The sequence below is a fragment of the Garra rufa genome, chromosome 18, assembly GCF_049309525.1.
Source record: "Garra rufa chromosome 18, GarRuf1.0, whole genome shotgun sequence".
NCBI classification, from domain to species: domain Eukaryota; kingdom Metazoa; phylum Chordata; class Actinopteri; order Cypriniformes; family Cyprinidae; genus Garra; species Garra rufa.
This window is the reverse complement of record NC_133378.1, coordinates 26078479-26096155: the sequence shown is the minus strand read 5'-3', so window position 1 is coordinate 26096155 and position 17677 is coordinate 26078479. Positions and strand designations below refer to the sequence as shown.

At 33.8% G+C, this 17677-nt stretch overlaps 1 protein-coding gene across 3 annotated transcripts in view; it reads left to right on the top strand.

Annotated features, from left to right (window-relative positions):
• Nucleotides 1–10828, top strand: part of stat6 (signal transducer and activator of transcription 6, interleukin-4 induced) — a 33150-nt gene extending 22322 nt beyond the window's left edge. Inside the window, exons 8-21 of one of the 3 annotated variants that reach the window (XM_073823066.1) lie at nucleotides 844–978; nucleotides 1130–1306; nucleotides 2642–2729; nucleotides 2864–2986; nucleotides 5097–5189; nucleotides 5298–5501; nucleotides 5600–5694; nucleotides 5804–5937; nucleotides 6224–6373; nucleotides 6541–6601; nucleotides 6845–6937; nucleotides 7028–7048; nucleotides 9131–9202; nucleotides 9336–10828. In XM_073823066.1, coding sequence (XP_073679167.1) covers nucleotides 844–978; nucleotides 1130–1306; nucleotides 2642–2729; nucleotides 2864–2986; nucleotides 5097–5189; nucleotides 5298–5501; nucleotides 5600–5694; nucleotides 5804–5937; nucleotides 6224–6373; nucleotides 6541–6601; nucleotides 6845–6937; nucleotides 7028–7048; nucleotides 9131–9202; nucleotides 9336–9429 — 1540 coding nt within the window. In that variant the 3' untranslated portion in view covers nucleotides 9430–10828. Of the gene's footprint in view, nucleotides 1–843; nucleotides 979–1129; nucleotides 1307–2641; nucleotides 2730–2863; nucleotides 2987–5096; nucleotides 5190–5297; nucleotides 5502–5599; nucleotides 5695–5803; nucleotides 5938–6223; nucleotides 6374–6540; nucleotides 6602–6844; nucleotides 6938–7027; nucleotides 7049–9130; nucleotides 9242–9335 lie in introns of all 3 variants that reach the window. The other 2 variants (XM_073823068.1, XM_073823067.1) reach the window with 2 other exon arrangements.
• The last annotated feature ends 6849 nt before the right edge of the window (nucleotides 10829–17677 follow it).

Below are 17677 nucleotides of genomic sequence, written 5' to 3'. Positions count from 1 at the left end.
CAAAACGGTTTATCATACAAAAGTAAACACAAATGTTTTCTGCTAATCTGCTAATTGTTAATTATTTTATCAAAATAGGAGGGATCATACAAACCGCAAGTTATTTTTGTATTTAGTACTTAACCCAGTAAGATATATTTTACATAAAAGATGTTTACATACAGTCCACAAGAGAAAATATATAATTTATAAAAATGACCCCATTCAAAAGTTTACATACACTTGATTCTTAATACTGTGTTGTTACCTGTACCTGTATTTTTTTAGTGATACTTGTTGGTCCTGAATAGTTAAACTGCCGGCTGTTCTTCAGAAAAAAATCTTCAGGTCTCACAGGCTTTTTCAGCATTTTTGTGAATTTGAACTCTTTCCAACAATGACTTTATGATTTTGAGATCAATGTTTTCACACTGAGGACAACTGGGGGACTCATATGCAACTATTACAGAAGGTTCAAACACATTAAGAGCTGGGCTAAGACTCTTGGCTAATTGCATAGAAACCAATGTGGGCCCCTAGCACAAAAGTCGCAAAAGTTAAAATATGTTGTGATCAGATCCTGTTGCTTTTTTTTCTCAACTCAACCAGCTTGTCATGGTTTCATTGTTTGGTTTGTACCTCTTGAATTTCAGCAGATCGACAGACAGTAATTCAGCACACAATACACATTGTGTACATTATGGCACTAGCAAGTGTACTTGTACTTAATGTACACTGGATCATATTTTCTTCTTCTTTGTCTGGTTTTATTCACATATTTGATGTCACGCATGTCACGCAACCTTTTGGAATCTGCCTTATTTGGCCTAAATGTCTTCTCTTTTCTTTTTTTTTCACCAGCAGGTGTGAGCAGGTGCTTGGAGTAAATGATAAACTGAGGCAGGAGCTCATGTTGGTGAAGAGAGACCACGGAGGGGCTGAGCAGTTTCTCACGTTGGAGGAAAACCTGGCACATCTGCTCAAGACTCTCATACAAAGGTATACGGGCCTCTTTCAGATCTGAGAAAGATAAGATTGCAACATTACTTCGTCATCATGCAATCACAACCGATGATTATGCAATCGTGAAAAATGTCAGTGCTTTTTCTTCTAGCTTTTGATATTGTACTTCTTTGTCTTTGCAACTCAGTTTATTGGTAATAGATAAGCAGCCTCCCCAGGTCATCAAAACCCAATCTAAGTTTTCCACCACTGTACGCTATCTGCTGGGAGAGAAGATGGCCCCGGGAAAACCCGTCATGTTGAAGGCTCAGATTATTACTGAGGCTCAAGCAAGAAACCTGGGCCAACAAGGTGCTATACCCAAGTAAGCATGCTGTCTTTTTAAATACACACAAGCATGTTTACAGAGAATATTTTTAAATTTATTTTATTTAAATTTTATATGTGTGTTATTTATTTATCTAGTTTAAATTGATAAATTATTGTTTTACTGTATTTTTATTTATTTATTTTTTAATTAATTTTGATTATTTTATCATTTATTATAAAATATTTTTGTAAAAAAATAAATAAATAACATTGATAATAAGGTTTAAAACGGTAAAAAAAATGTTTTGCAAAATGCATTAAGTATCTTTAATTCATGAGCAGTACTTTTACTGTATTTATTAATAGAAATAAATTATAATACATGCTAATTTTTACATACACTACTGCATTCAACAAGGAGGCATTAAATTGATCAAAATAAAGACATTTAGAATGTTACAAAAGATCTATTTTAAATTAATGCTGTTCTTTAGAACTTTCTATTCATGAACTAATCCTGAAAAAATATATCACATTTTCCACTATTATATATTTAGCAGTGCTATTGTTTTCAACACGTGACACTGAAGACCTGCTAAAATTCAGCTTTGCATCACAGGAATAAATTACTTTGTACAATGAATTAAAATAATAAAGAGTGGTTTAAAAGTGTTATAATATTTCACAATAATTCTGTATTTTTAATCAAACTATTAAACGGTAGTGTATACTAATACATTTTTTAAATTTCAAGATATAAATAGAAATGAATGTATTGTGAGCAAACGCACATTTAAAATAAACAATAGTGTATTTGTAAATTAAAATTAATATAAATGAATAAATGAGGTAAAAGTATAATTCATTATTTCATGATGCCTTATGCATAAAATAATGTTAAAGAATTGCAACTTATTGTAAAGTGCTAGCATATTATTATATAACAAGATCGTATATATAGACAGTTTTATAGCCTATCATTCACAGATGCTAAACAACTGCAAATTATTTTTCACTTCTTATTAACTTTTTAAAGGTGATGAAAAATTGAATTTTTGTATTTTGAGGTGAGCAGAAGATGAAATGCTGAAGATTTTTGCATGTGTGCAATATCATCTCTGATCTATGACTTAAGTGTCGTTATGTTGTAATGTCACCTTTGTGCCTTTGTCATATGTTGAAATCTGCTTGTACAAGCTGTTGTACATGTCATACATTTGACAGCCTTTGTTGCTGTTCTCAGACATAAAGAGGAAGTGGAGGCACAACAAGATAAGCAAACAGAATCAGGGTTTCAGTTGAGCTGATACCAAACAGTTTTAGACATCCAACACTTATAAAATATGCAAATGTTTTTTAATGATCGTTCTCTCTCTTTTTCTGCACTTAGTGAAAATGTTGGAGAACTTATCAACAGCACGGCCATCTTAGAGCACAACACTTCAAGCAAGAGCACATGTGCTACCTTTAGAAACATGGTGGGTCTTGTCACAAACAGTTCTTTGAAAGGGTTGATTTTTAATTCATCTCAGTGTAATAGTAATATTGTCATTTTAACTTATTGGTGTCCAAATACTACCACTTTAATAAGTTATGTTTTGTTCCTCTTCAGTCCATAAGGAAGATCAAACGAGCTGACAGGAAAGGCTCTGAATCAGTGACGGAAGAAAAGTTTGCTTTGTTGTTTACCACAGATATAACCATTACGGGCTGTGAGAGCCCTTATAGCATTCAGGTTGGTTGCCCCTCTTCTTTTACTAATTTGTGGCAATGCAAGGGTTTGTTTCAGTTCATAATTTAGTCATCAGGAAACTAATTAAATGTTTTTATATTGAAAATATTAGATTCATTTATCAATCCCACTGGGTTTTTAGAGGACTTTTTAAGATTTTTGCCCCCTAAAGTAGTATTTGTTGCTGTCAAAATTTGTGTTAAAATATAGAATTGTTTTAGACACAGTAGCTTGTAAAATCAAGCATTATGAATGCTGATATACATTATATTAATTATTAAAATTCTATTTTTTGATATAAGCCCACTGTAAATCTCTAGACATTTTACACATTTAAAACATAAATATAAACAAGAAAGTGAACAGGTTGGAAAGACAATAAACAAGGGCATAAATCAATCATTTAGAGAATTCACTGGAAAATATGTAATATTACCATCTCTGTCACTTATTTTGGAACTTTATTTCTTTTTAAATATTTGTTTATAAAAACCTGATGATGCAATGAATGATTAAAAAAGAAATCACTTAAATATATATTGTAACTAGGGCTGTCAAATCGATTAATTGCGATACATTTCATCCAAAATAAAAGTTTGTGTTTACATAATATATGTGTGTGTACTGTGTGTCAAATCAATTAATCACGATTAATCACATCTAAAATATTATGTATCTATTATATAAACAAACTTTTATTTTGAAAGCGATTAATTGATTTGGATTAGTATGTGTGTACACACATCATGTAAACAAACTTTTATTTTGGATGCGGTTAATCACGATTAATCAATTTGAATTAATGTGTGCACACACATACATTATGTAAACAAACTTTTAATTAGGGTGTGATTAATTGCAGTTAATCAATTTGTATTAGTATGTGTGTACACACATATATTATATAAAAAACTTATTTGGGATGTGATTAATCATGATTAATCGATTTGACTTAGTATGTGTGTACACATACCTTGTGTAAATAAAGTTTTATTTAGGATGCGATTAATCGATTTGACTTAGTATGTGTGCACATACATTATATAAACACAGACTTTTATTTTGGATGCGATTAATTGCAATTAAACCATTTGACTTAGTATGTGTGTACACATTATGTAACACAAGCTTTTATTTTGGATGCGATTAATCACGATTAATCGATATGATTTAGTGTGTGTGTGTGTGTGTGTGTGTGTGTGTGTGTGTGTGTGTGTGTGTGTGTGTGTGTGTGTGTGTGTGTGTGCGCGTACACATACATTATGTAAACAAACTTTTATTTAGGATGTGATTAATCGCAGTTATTCAATTTGACTTAGTATGTGTGTACACACACATATTATGTAAACAAACTTATTTTGGATGTGATTAATCACGATTAATCGATTAGAGTAAGTACACATACGTACATGATGTAAACAAAGTTGTTTTGGATGCGATTAATCGATTTGACATAGTATGTGTGCACACATACATTATGTAAACAAACTTATATTTAAAATGCGATTAATCGATTTGACTTAGTGTGTGTGCACATATATTACGTAAACACAAACATTTATTTTGGATGCGATTCATCGCGATTTAACCATTTAACTTAGTTTGTGTGTACACACATATTATGTAACAAGCTTTTATTTTGGATGTGATTAATCATGATTAATCAATTTGACTTTGTATGTGTGTACACACAAATTCAAGACGTAAACAGACTTATTTTAGATGTAATTAATTATGTAACATATTAACTCATGATTATTTAATATGTAACACAAGCTTTTATTTTGGATTTGATTAATCATGATTAATTGATTTTACTTAGTATTTGTGTACACACACACATGCATTATGTAAACACAAACTTATTTTAGATGTAATTAATTGCAATTAACGTATTGATTTATTCGGCTCTGAATTATTGGGCTCTAAATTATGGATTTTGATGAGCTAACTCCGTCTAAAGTAACATATTGTTCACGCCACAAATAATGCAGAGTTTGCGCTAAATTCTTCAATTGCAAAATCCTGAAGAGACTGGTGCATGAAAGATGATGCATGTTAGTGTGCATAAGTGAGGTAACTACAGTAACTTACTTCCTTATTCATCTTACAGGCAATCTCTCTTCCTGTGGTTGTAATTGTACATGGTAGTCAGGAAATCAACGCTATGGCCACCATCATATGGGACTGTGCCTTCTCTGAGCCTGTGAGTAACATGGAACAATCCCATCACACATCTTTTCCCTGTTGTCGAACATTTTCAGTGTTTTGTAAGCAAATTGACAATATGTTCTCTGTGCTGTGACGATTTCAGAACAGGATACCGTTCGTCGTGCCGGAGCGTGTGCCCTGGAAGCAGATGTGTGAAGCTCTTAGCAGTAAGTTCATGTCTGAAGTGCAGACGCAGCGGTGCTTCGACAGATACAACCTTCACTTTCTCGCCCAGAAGATCTTTGACCAACCAGACATCAATGAAGATTTCAGCAATATGCCAGTGTCTTGGGCTCAGTTCAACAAGGTGCCACTAACATGCATTTGTTTATGTGCATTAATAGGTAACATTAACAGACTGGCGAATTGGTGTAAATGGTTATTTCTGTGACTGTTTTAACACAGGAAGTTCTGCCTGGTCGAAACTTCACCTTTTGGCAGTGGTTTGAAGGCGTGATGGATCTCACAAAGAAATGCCTGAGAGACTATTGGAGTGAAGGGTACAGTTACAGTTCCACAGTTTGTTTTTCACCTTACAGAGAACTGCATAAGACTAGTTAACTAAAGAAATGAAGAGAACTAGATGTCTGCCTCTCATTGCCCCTGCAGATTGATCTTTGGCTTTATTGGAAAACAGCATCTCCATGTCATCCTGCAAAACCAACCCAATGGCACCTTTCTTTTGCGCTTTAGCGACTCAGAGATGGGTGGCATCACCATCGCCTATGTGGGTCCCAGCGATAGTAAGTCTCAAATATTTATACTACTGTATATGATGCACTGTTGTTCAAAAGTTTGGAATTGGCAAGTTTTATGTTTTTGTATAAAGTCTGTAGTGAAGTTATAGTGTGAAACATTATTACAGTTTAAATTTGGCTTGAAATGATAATTCGTCTACTTGTACTTCCCAGTCTTTCCGGTGAAAATGGCAGATTTTAGGATCATTTTATGTTTATCTTCCTCCATTTTTGAGTGCAACAAGTTACTTTGTGTAACTTGTGCTCTTTGTCACTGTTTTCTTCTGCTCAGATGGAGGCAGAAAAGTCCAGAATATCCAACCCTTCACCAAGAAGGATCTGGACTCAGCTGGTCTTGGCGACCGCATACGAGACATTAACTGCATCACTTATGTGTATCCAGACTTACCAAAGAATGAAGTATTTAAGAAATTCTTCACAGGTGTGTAACCAGATCTTTCCAAGACAATGCCTGTATACTGAGGTTTCACTGAGGGTTTTAAAAATGTTTTATATTTTATTATTTATTTAAAAAATGCTATGTTTTGTGTTAAATATAAGGGAAAGATATACAAAATCATGCGTCTGATCTTTTGTGTCCTGAAACAGTGCCTTCTCCCCCTAATCCTGATGGATACCTACCATTCAAACTAACAACAGTAGTCAACCCGTAAGTACAATTATTTTGCTGTAAATTAATATCACATTTCAAGATTTTACCCTTGGGTATTAATAAAGAAGCTTTGAAAATATTAAAAACTGAAGCATAATTTTATGGACACAGAGCCGTTTTCATGTTAAAACAACTCTGGGTATAGAAAAAGAACTGTTTCTGTATGAAGTATGACAGTTAAATTAATTCATGTCATTTAACTGGTATTGTAATGCACTGTATTTTTTTGTTCATGTTCAGAGGAGACCCATGTACCTCCACCCCTAGCATTCCAGCCGATACCCCTATGGATATGTACGGGCCACCTATGAACAATGTCTATGGGCCAAACATGTGCGTATTGGATTAATCAAATAGTTGTTAAAACCACACTGTTGTAGTCTTTATTTTGTGATGTATAAAATACCTCTTTTCCCCCCACAGGAATCCAGGCATGTTCTCCCCGTAAGTATAATTATACTCTGGTTTTGGTAAAGTTCATTCACGTTCACATCTGTCTTGCTCATATGGAACAAGTATGACAGGAGAGGCACTATGCTGATTATATTTCTTAATCTAAAGGCTTTATTGTAAACTGAGCTATCGACAGCTTTTGAGACAGCGCCCTAACCAAAATGTCTTGAAACACTGTTAACTGGCACATCAAGTGCACAAGACAATCCTTTACAATCACAAATACACTCAAAGGAGTTCACATCAAGAATAAACTTCCCTGATCATTTACTCATCCCCATGTCATTCAAGATGTTCATGTCTTTCCTTCTTCAGTCAAAAAGAAATTAAGGTTTTTGAGGAAAACATTCCAGGATTTTTCTCCATATATTGGACTTCAATGGTGGCCAACGGGTTAAAGGTCCAAACTGCATTTTCAATTCAGCTTAATAAACCAAAAAATTTGTAATTTTTGTAACCAAAAATGTAATTTCTTTTTGACTGAAGAAAGAAAGACAAGAGCATCTTGGATGACATGTGGGTGAGTAAATTATCAGAAAATTTTCATTCTTGAAGTGGACTTTAAATCCTTTAAATCAGTAATATCATGAAATGTTATTACAATTTAAAAGAGCTTATTAATTATTAAAATTACAATTACTTTTGATATGTTTTCAAATAGAATTTATTCCTGCTATGGCAAAGCTGAATATTAACAATCATTGCTCCAGTCTTTAGTGTCACATGTTTATCCAGAAATCATTCTAATGCTGATTTGCTAACATTTTTGAAAACTGCTGAATGATTTTGTAGAAACCATGATACATTTTTTTTCATTATTTGATTAATACAATATGGTAGCACATTTTTGCCGCTGAATACAAAAAAAGAGAAGGTAATTGCCACTTTTTATCTTTTGCAAGTTATTAAATCAGAACTGTGAGATATAAACTGAGTTTATATCTAAGTTTATATATAAACTGGTAACATATGTGACCCTGGACCACAAAACCAGTAATAAGGATAAATTTGAGATTTATAAATAAGCTTTCCATTGATGTATGGTTTGTTAGGATTGGACAATATTTGGCCGAGATACAACAATTCTTGAAAATCTGAATTCTGAGGGTGTAAAAAAAAATCAAAATATTGAGAAAATCACCTTTAAATTTGTCCAAATGAAGTTCTTAGCAATGTATATTACTAATCAAAAATTAAGTTTTTACACATTTATGGTAGGAAATTTACAAAATATCTTCATGGAACATAATTTTTTACTTAATATCCTAATGTCTTTTGTAATAAAAGAAAAGCGATAATTTTGCCCCATACAATGTATTTTTGACTATTGCTATATATACCCATAAATAAATATACCCGTGCGACTTGTGACTGGTTTTCTGGTCCAGGGTCACATATCAGTCTATTTTTCTCCACAGAATTTGACTTTATAACTTGGAATTGCAAGTTTATATCTTACAATTCTGAGAGAAGTTAGAATTGAGATATAAACTTGCAATTGCGAGAAAAAAGTTTATATCTCATTTCTGACTTAATTTCTCACAATTGCGACTTTTTATCTCACAATTCTGACTTTATAACTTGTAATTGTTAGTTTATCATCACACAATTCAAGTTAACTTCACAAGTCAAGTTAACAAGTCAAAAAAAGCCAGAATTGTGAGATAAAGTCACAATTACCTTTCTTATTTTTTTTTTTTGTTAATTGGCTGAATTGGGCTTCAGTATTAAATACAATAAAAAATAGTAAAATTATTGTCTTTACTGCTACTTTTGATCAATTTAATGCATCCTTGCTAAATAAAAGTATTAATTTCTTTTTAAATAATCTTACTGACCCAAAACCTTGTTGTGTCTTATAATTAACATTTTTCTTGGCTCTGTCTGCCACCTTGAATGATGATTTTCACTGAGCTTATGCAGTGCATCCTGGAAGTGGCTTAACCACTGAAGGCACATGTGATAACAGTTGAAGTTAGCTATCTTATAAGTGCCAAAAAGATGCTGTCAAGTAAATTTGGCTGTAATGACTGTTTAACCATTGACTGTTGTGATTCTGTTGCCCTATCCCAGACTTCCTCAAGCTACACCCCCATATATGCCAGAGCAAATACCTGTTCAGGGACCACTCTACCCATCACCCATGTGAGTCACGGCCACAGTAAGGTTTCCTGAGAATCCCAAGTAAATTTAATGTTTCAGCTTCACCTTCTGCTGACTCACTCACATGTCCGTTCTTTAACATTTAACATTTTCATCTTTGTTTATTTTTCAACAGGCCAGCAGCTTCCTCAAGTGAAGAAATAGATATGGAAGCACTGGAGGGAATTTTGTCATCAATTTGTCAAAATAATAATAAAGATATGAATTAGAGGTATAAGCCCTCTGTTCTTGTTGGACAAAGGCTATCGGATGGCTTGGTGATCTAAGGACATCCCAAAGGACACATTACCCATTTGTACCTAAAACAAGTGTATCTGTATTCTTAAATCCATATACATGAATCATTGAAGGTGGATCTTAATCACATGGATTTTATACAACTCAGCGTCACACTCGCTTGCATAAACACACTAAATGTGCAGTTTAAAGGAATAGTGTGTCCTCACTTAATCAGTATAGCAACTTTTTATAAATTTCTATTGGTAGCAGGTCTTATTAGCGTGTAGTTCCTGAACTCACAAGTCGTTCCCTGTTTCGGTCTTATGACTACTTTTGAAAGTAGCATTAAAACTGACAAGTGAAACAGGAAATGTTTTGCTATCAGGTGGTTTTATCAAAAGAGACCAAACAGATTAACATAATACACATTTATGTCTGCCAGTAGATTTTTTTTTCTTCCTAAATTTGATGCAGAAAAACATTCCCGTGTTGATATGTGACCAGAGTAGATTCTTTTAGACCTTCTAATAGTGATAGGTTTTTATTAAACTCTATGCAAATATTAGTTTTGTGCCATATAGACAGTTTTTTTTATGTGGTTGTTTCATTTGCATGACTTGTGTGTGACCGAGTATTCAATATTCAGTATTCGCATGAGTCTACAGTCAGGTTTGGCCAGTAAATTTAAAGTTTATGAAATAGCTTTACTCTGTCATGTATTATTTGTTCCTCCAGTTTCACAAAATGATCTATAGCTCAATTTGATCGTTTCAGCCCTGCAAACCTCTCTTTGCATTATTGATGGGAATATATCATGTAAAATATATATCATGTGCACAAAATAACAGTAAGGTTTTATGTCAGATGTAGACATAATTCTGTCTCTGCGTAATCTACAGTGTTCAGTGTGCACCACTCTAATTGAAATGTAATATACATAGTTTCTCTTCCATGAACTGTGATTTTTGCTGTCCAACAATACTGTTCTATATCTTGTAAAATATAGTGCTTTGAATATGAAATATCAAGTGGGATGTATTTCAAAGGTGCCGTCAGTAACTGTCTGTATGTGTTTAGTCTAGTAGAAGAGTACCACACATTTTTGTTTCTGTTGTCTATTCAGATGTTATTCTGTAGCACTAACTGATAAATGTGCTAGATGTGCACCTGCCTGATTGATACCCGAAGATCTTGTCATATTCCTGTTACCGTCTGGAGAGGAGCTTAAAGCACTTACGCATTTGTCAACGAAAAAAGTTTAAGTTGCCATCTTCTTTTTTAATACATATGACCAAATTTGTAAAGCTGGTATATAAGATTTTTTTTAAGAAATGTTCATATTTCCATGTTCCAAATCTGATAAATAAAGCCAAAATCCATATGAGACAATGTCTCTTGTCTGAGTACTAAATATTAAAGGATTTGTCCAGAATAAATGTTTCTCACATTTCATAAGATTAAAAAAATGTCATTTGAAAATGAACGAATCTTAGTGTTAATTTATATGTCCCTTCGCCAGGAGTTTGATCGACAGGCGATCTGACCAATTATAACGCAGAATCTGCCAGACAGGAGTGAATTAAGGTTGGTGGGCTTGAACTTGCTAAATTGTGTGTATTGACGTCTTTCCACGGATAAAATAAGATATCTTCTGGAAAAAGGTGGACAGAGCTGCATTAACGTCACGTTTTGGTCAGTTACCCGGATGTGCAGCTATATTGGCGATACTCGGATGTCAACAACAACATGGATTGACGGTTAATGTACTACTGAATACATTGTTCTGCTAATTTATTTTGTCTAAACCATGTAAAAAACGTGTGAAAGCCACTAAATCATATAGAGGAAAACTTAGTAAGCAGGAAAGGGCACAATATTTTGACCAACTAAAGTTACATACATGCAGTATTAATTAAGATATTAGCCTAATATTTCTCCTACCTGACTGGAAATGATAAGAACGTACACAAAAGTTGTCAAGATTCTTGCTCTGGAAATCCAGCTTTATTGGTAAACCGCAAACATCTTTTGGTCCTCAGACAGTTTTGCACTCTTCTCATTGATTTGTTATAACTTCTGGCAGTCTATAGTACTCCAAATGTTTTTCCAGATTAGAACAGTCCAAAACATGACAATAATAAACCATTTTCAGCAGCAATAATCAGCCAAACATCCGAGTTTTGTTTGGTTCAGTGGCATTGTTTACGTTCAGTGCCGGTGTTACCGTGTTATCTGGTGACCAACTTCATGATTCAGGTACTCCGCGCCAGATGTGATGGACCGAACGCTGCAGATTCGCCGATTTTGAAAGCACAAACTGACGTGATGTTAAACTGTCTAATAAACACACACTTGCTCATTACATGTTTTTGATATTCTAGTAAAGATGACAAATTATTGGCATGATTGCCCGTAGCGGCTGAAATACAAAAAATAAACAAATATATCTGTTTGGCACGGTTTCGAACACGCGCTAAAAATAGTCGCGTTGTGAAGTGACAGCAATGAACGCACTACGCTACAGAGCTGTTTTAATTCAATCACGGATTTTTGGATTCAAGTCAGAATTTTATTCTCGGCGTGATATGCAGCTGGCTGAATCGAAGAAATGTGCCCGTGTTAACTTGTGACCTGTGTTTACTGTTATGAAAATGAATGTAGTAAAAGTATATTACAATTTATGGTGTATGATGATAAAGTACATTTCATGGAGTCCCGGACAACTGTACTGAGTTCATGAGTGGGAAGTCACGGGTTTGACTGCCGTTCCAGTGCACTTTCACTGGTAGAAGGTCGGAAAAACACGAGTTACGGGTTGCCTGGAACGCGGCATAAAGTCTGCATGTAGGTAGATCTCCAGGAACAGGGTTGGTCAGCCCTGGTCTAGATGGTCTAGATCCGGACTATTACTTAACATCCCACTGGCACAACTTAACTCTCCCCCTTTGGCACAAATTACCCCAGACCAACAATTTTGAAAGACTAGCATGATCCCGCAGTTTAGAGCTAACATTATGCTAACTGTATAGACTCACTGTGTAGCCTACTAAAGCACTAAAACATGTGTGAAATATTTTCAAACGTGTCTATAATTGTTCAGACGCAACAATCAAAAAACCGTGATCATATAAATTTTACTTTGAAAGGCAAAAATGTGCTTAGCCCTCATGTCATGTGTCTCTCTACTTTGAGGGATAGGTAAATTGGATGGCTCTTCAAAAGTATGTGGTCACATGACCAATTTCTTCTATGGTTTCCTAGAAACAAGGGGTGGCACAACTTCCCCACTGGCACGAATCATCCCACTCTCCCCTATGGGGGCTACAAACTAACCAACTAACTAACCAACTAAACAGCAGAGAACTTTTAACATCATGCAATGCTTACCATTCAGTATAGTTTCGTTGCTGTCCGCCATGTTGAAAGGTCAAAGTTTATCACATCTCGGCAGCTCGGGTTTCATAAAAAATTTCGAGCTTTCCAGTGGAAATTACAACTGAGTGGGTGTTCATGTGAAATTTCGATGTCGGATTTTGGTATTTACCATAATTACGATAGCACATGAAGGCAGCATAATTTTACTGTTGCAATAAATTGAAGTTATTTCCAGTTAAAAAGCTGCTTACAAATATTACTTGTCACTAGAAAATCTCATTTGATTATAACAAAATCATGTCTATTTAAGTCACTTTCCAAAGTATTTATACAAGAAAAACGTAAAAAACGTGTAAAAAACGTCATTTTTTATTAATTTATCAAACGAGACATTAGCTAGTCTCTGAAGAAAATGTACCATGTTTTTACTATAGTAAATAGTTTAACGATAGCGTTTGTAATTGAACCACAGTAGCCTCAAATTTACAGTTATCTGGGACTCCATGAAATGTACTTTAACATCACAAACCATAAATTGTAATATACTTTTAATATAATATTCATTTTCATAACAGGTAAACACAGGTCACAAGTTAACACGGGCACATTTCTTCGATTCAGCCAGCTGCATATGACGGGAGAGTAAAATCCTGATTTGTATCCAAAAATCCGCGGCTGAATTAAAGCAGCTCTGTAGCGCAGTGAGTTCGTTACTGTCGCTTCATAGAGTGACTATTTTTAGTGCGTGTTCGAAACCCGTGCCAAACCAAAGTCCCTTCATGTCAAGTCATGTCACTCGGCGGCCATCTTTGAAACGCTACTCGGGCAGGCAAGTGCAGCTCCTATCTCTTTGAATGGGGAAACATCAAATTCTCCAAAACTGTTCACCAAGTTTAGGATTAAATTTCATATTTTAAATCTACAAAGAAATCCAACAAGAACTACCTCACAAATATGGTTCCTTGTGCTCCAATAGCGTTAAAATACGCTTATTTTTCCGGCTAAATGAGCCAGTGCGCATGCGCAGTACTGAGCGCACGTCTTAGAGCGCCGATCGTTTCTATAGCAACCGGGACTTCTAACGGCAGCTGCAGTGACGCGCTGACTTTACTAATCAACGATTGGTCCTGTGCTTTTTAAAAACATTTTAATAGGTTTAACCAGAGCCATATAAAAAGAGAGTTGCGACCACTGGTTGCGACACGCTTTGATCTCGCCGCCGCCGCACGGTCACGTGGTTCATGGAGCTCTCAATAGTTCCAAACAGCTCTGCGCTGTCAATGTGTTTGAATGGAGTTAAATAGAGTAGACAGCAGTTTTACTATATTTGCAGCAATTTCGAGTAATTATTAACACATAATGTGCATTGATTGTGTATTGATAACTTCTCTGAATACGCTTTACAATCGCATTTTATTCTGGGGAGTGATAAAGAGACATAATTAATATGTTCTCATACTCTTTGGCAGTCAAATGTGACCAAACACCAACAAGTGTAACTTTTATTCAATTAAATAACTGTAATATATATAGTTAAGTTCTATTTAGTAAATATTTTGAGGAGGTTTTTTTGTACTTAATATGTGCAATAATGATCCTGACCATTTAAAAGATAACATTTTCTAATATAGTATTTAGATTACAGTTAGTGTAAGGTTAAATACATCTGCATGTGTATTTGGACATGATCAAACACTCTTTTTTATACAGTATGTTTCGATTTAACGATTTAATGTTAAATTTAAAAAAAAGTAATTTACTCTTGTTTTATGATATTCAAATATACAACATAAGTGAATATTATAAAAGGCAAGCAAAAATGGCATTTAACATAATAGAAAAGATGAAAATAATGTTTAAAAAAACACAAGGCAACGAATTGCATTCAGCATACATTTTTATCGTGTTTCTTGAATGCAGTCTTTACTGAAACTCATTCAACCTCCTACAGTGAGAGAAAGATTGCAGAAAGACTAAAAACATAAAAATATGACAACTAGTATCTGGTTATGTTCGCTATTACGGTGTTTCTCACGTTATCCAGCTGCATTTACAGTTTAACTGTTTATTTTTTAACGATAAACATTAACTATAACACGCTTCATAAAACACCACTATTGGCCAGTTTTTCGAGAGGTCAACTGATGCGTTAAAATGTAAAGAAATGCAGTAATTTCTTCAATATACTTGCGACTGTGCTTGAGAAGCGCTGAAATGAATGGGCTTCAATGGAGGAGCTATTGGTTGTTTGGAACTATAGGGGTTATGCCCAACAGGCTTCCGTTTTCTGCTAAACAGGTCTCGTTGCTTCCGGTTCACGCGTTTTGCATATCCCTCTTTAAATATGAACATGATTTACTCAAGATTCATTCAAAGTAGACACTAAAAATGATCATAACCAATGTCCATCACATATGTGGATTGATATATAAAAGTTTTAAATTTTTATTCTTTTCACTAACATTTATATATAAATATCGAATTAAACGTCCACAATAAACAGCTGGCTTGTTTAACTGATTACCTTAAAAGTCCGTCGATATCGCCATTATTTATTACGGCTATTAACACGTTCTTCGACAAGCGGAAGCAATGAGACCTGTTTTCCGGGGTTGGTCATGTGACGTTCGGCATAAAGCCTATTGACCGCTCCAAGACACGCTTTACTTCCGCATTCCTCAGTTCCTATGGAAGCCTATGGGAGTGTCGCAACTCTCTTTTTATATGGCTCTGGGTTTAACATTAGTTTATGCAAAAGCATTATGCAAAGCATTCTTTCAGTTAAGAGTCGGACTTACTTCCGTGTTCAGAAAAAACGTCTATAGGACCATAGATATATATACGTATATATATCTATGTATAGGACAGCGTTTTTGTGCCATGTAAAAAAAATCTAAGATAATGAAGTCATAATATTTCGAGAATAAAGACAAAGTACTACGAGAATAAAGTCCAAATACTACGAGAATAAAGTCTAAATACTACAAAAATAAAGTCAAAATATTACGATAATAAAGCCGGAATATTACGAGAACAAAGTTGAAATGTTTCGAGAAATTAAATCGTAGAAATTAAAGTTATAATAAATTGAGAGTAAAGCCTATTTTGCGCATGCAAAAGGCCCGGATCGATGCCTCTGAGCGGCCGCATCGTTTTACTGGGATGAGGAAGAGCCAGTTTTACTGACTTGCGAAAACAGCTTAATATCAAAAATATATGATATTTATTAACAGACTGAACAGGACCAACTTTTTATTCAGCTCATACACCCAATGGACATTCCTTTGGGGGGGCGCTAGCTCTCTTATTTGACTATTTTTAATACACTACAAATATATACAATACAAAAAATGCTTTTCTTACTTAGACTTTTTGTCTTGTTTTCAGCCAAAATCTCTAACAATTTTTAAATCAAGAAGGATATTCTAGTAAAAAAATTGTCTTGTTTTTAGTAAGAACAAGTCGAAATTAAGTGAGTTTTTGCTTAGAAAAAGCAAAATAATCTGCCATTGGGGTAAGCAAATAAATAAGACACAAAAAAAGTAAGAAAAACATTTTTTTGCAGTGTAAGTGGGCTTATTAAAAGAAATAATACCTTGTGTCATACTCACGGGGACAGTATGCTGGGACATAATATTTAATGTCTTCGATCGCATTCGTTGTTTGTAATATAAAACATTTCTAATATAAAGTCTCATCTTTCAAAATCCTTGAAAATTCTTATCAAAATTCTTTGTGAAAATTCCTCCACCTGCTCTGCAAAAATGTCCGTGGCGTCCAATCTTTTATTCCCCACAATTTTTAAATTAAATAATATTTTGACTTTATTCTTGTAATATTTTGACATTATTATCGTGATATTTCGTCTTTATTCTCATAATATTTCGACTATATTATCGACATATTAATTAAATTAATTTTTTTTTTTTTACGTGGCACTAAAACGCCATCGTAAAAAACGCTGTGGTATATTTAAGTCATTTTGTTTTGTGCTGATGTTTTACTTTGAGAGTCTGTAAAACTGTTGATAACTGGAAAATGCATCTTTGATGGCAAAATAAAGTTTCTGCTGTGATATTTCTGTCGTTCCTTATTTTTGGCTTAGTTGGTAGCATACATAACTTCAACCAGACTTTAATATTAAATTAATGGTTCTATGTTTCTCTTTTTCATGAATTGATTAATGGTGAAGTCAGAATCCATGCTTTTATTTCACATTGTTTTAGTCCTATTCTACAGTAAAAGCTTACGTTACTTCAAAGTAACTTCACACACACACACACACACACACACACACACATATATATATATATATATATATATATATATATATATATATATATATATATGGAGGATGATAATCATTTGCTTTCTTGATTGTATTAAATGCCAACTTTTTAAAGTGCAAATTAATATAGCCCATGCAACATTTTAGTTAATTTTCCTCTGTGAATAAAGTAAAAATCAGCAAGTAAAATATCTTAATTTATTTAACAGCTGAACCAGCAATAATAAGGAATGTTGTACATGATCACAAATCAAACTTTATTATGCCAAATCAAATGCATAAGTATATTCTGTACAACTCAAATCAAATAAAGCCATTTAAAACGCACTCAAATGTAAAACCGAAGTAGGGTAAATGACAAAAAGACGAGAGTTGTTGGCTTGATTAGCCTATATGATGCATATTCTAACAATAAACTGGATTTCTTATGTAATTAATAAATGTCTGTGCACAATAAATATGTATATATATTAGCTCGAAACTGAAATTAAATTACGTTACAGAAAGCTGTATTTTTTTATCAGGAGCACTAATATTTGAGTGCAACTTTAAGACGAAACTCATAAACGGGAAAC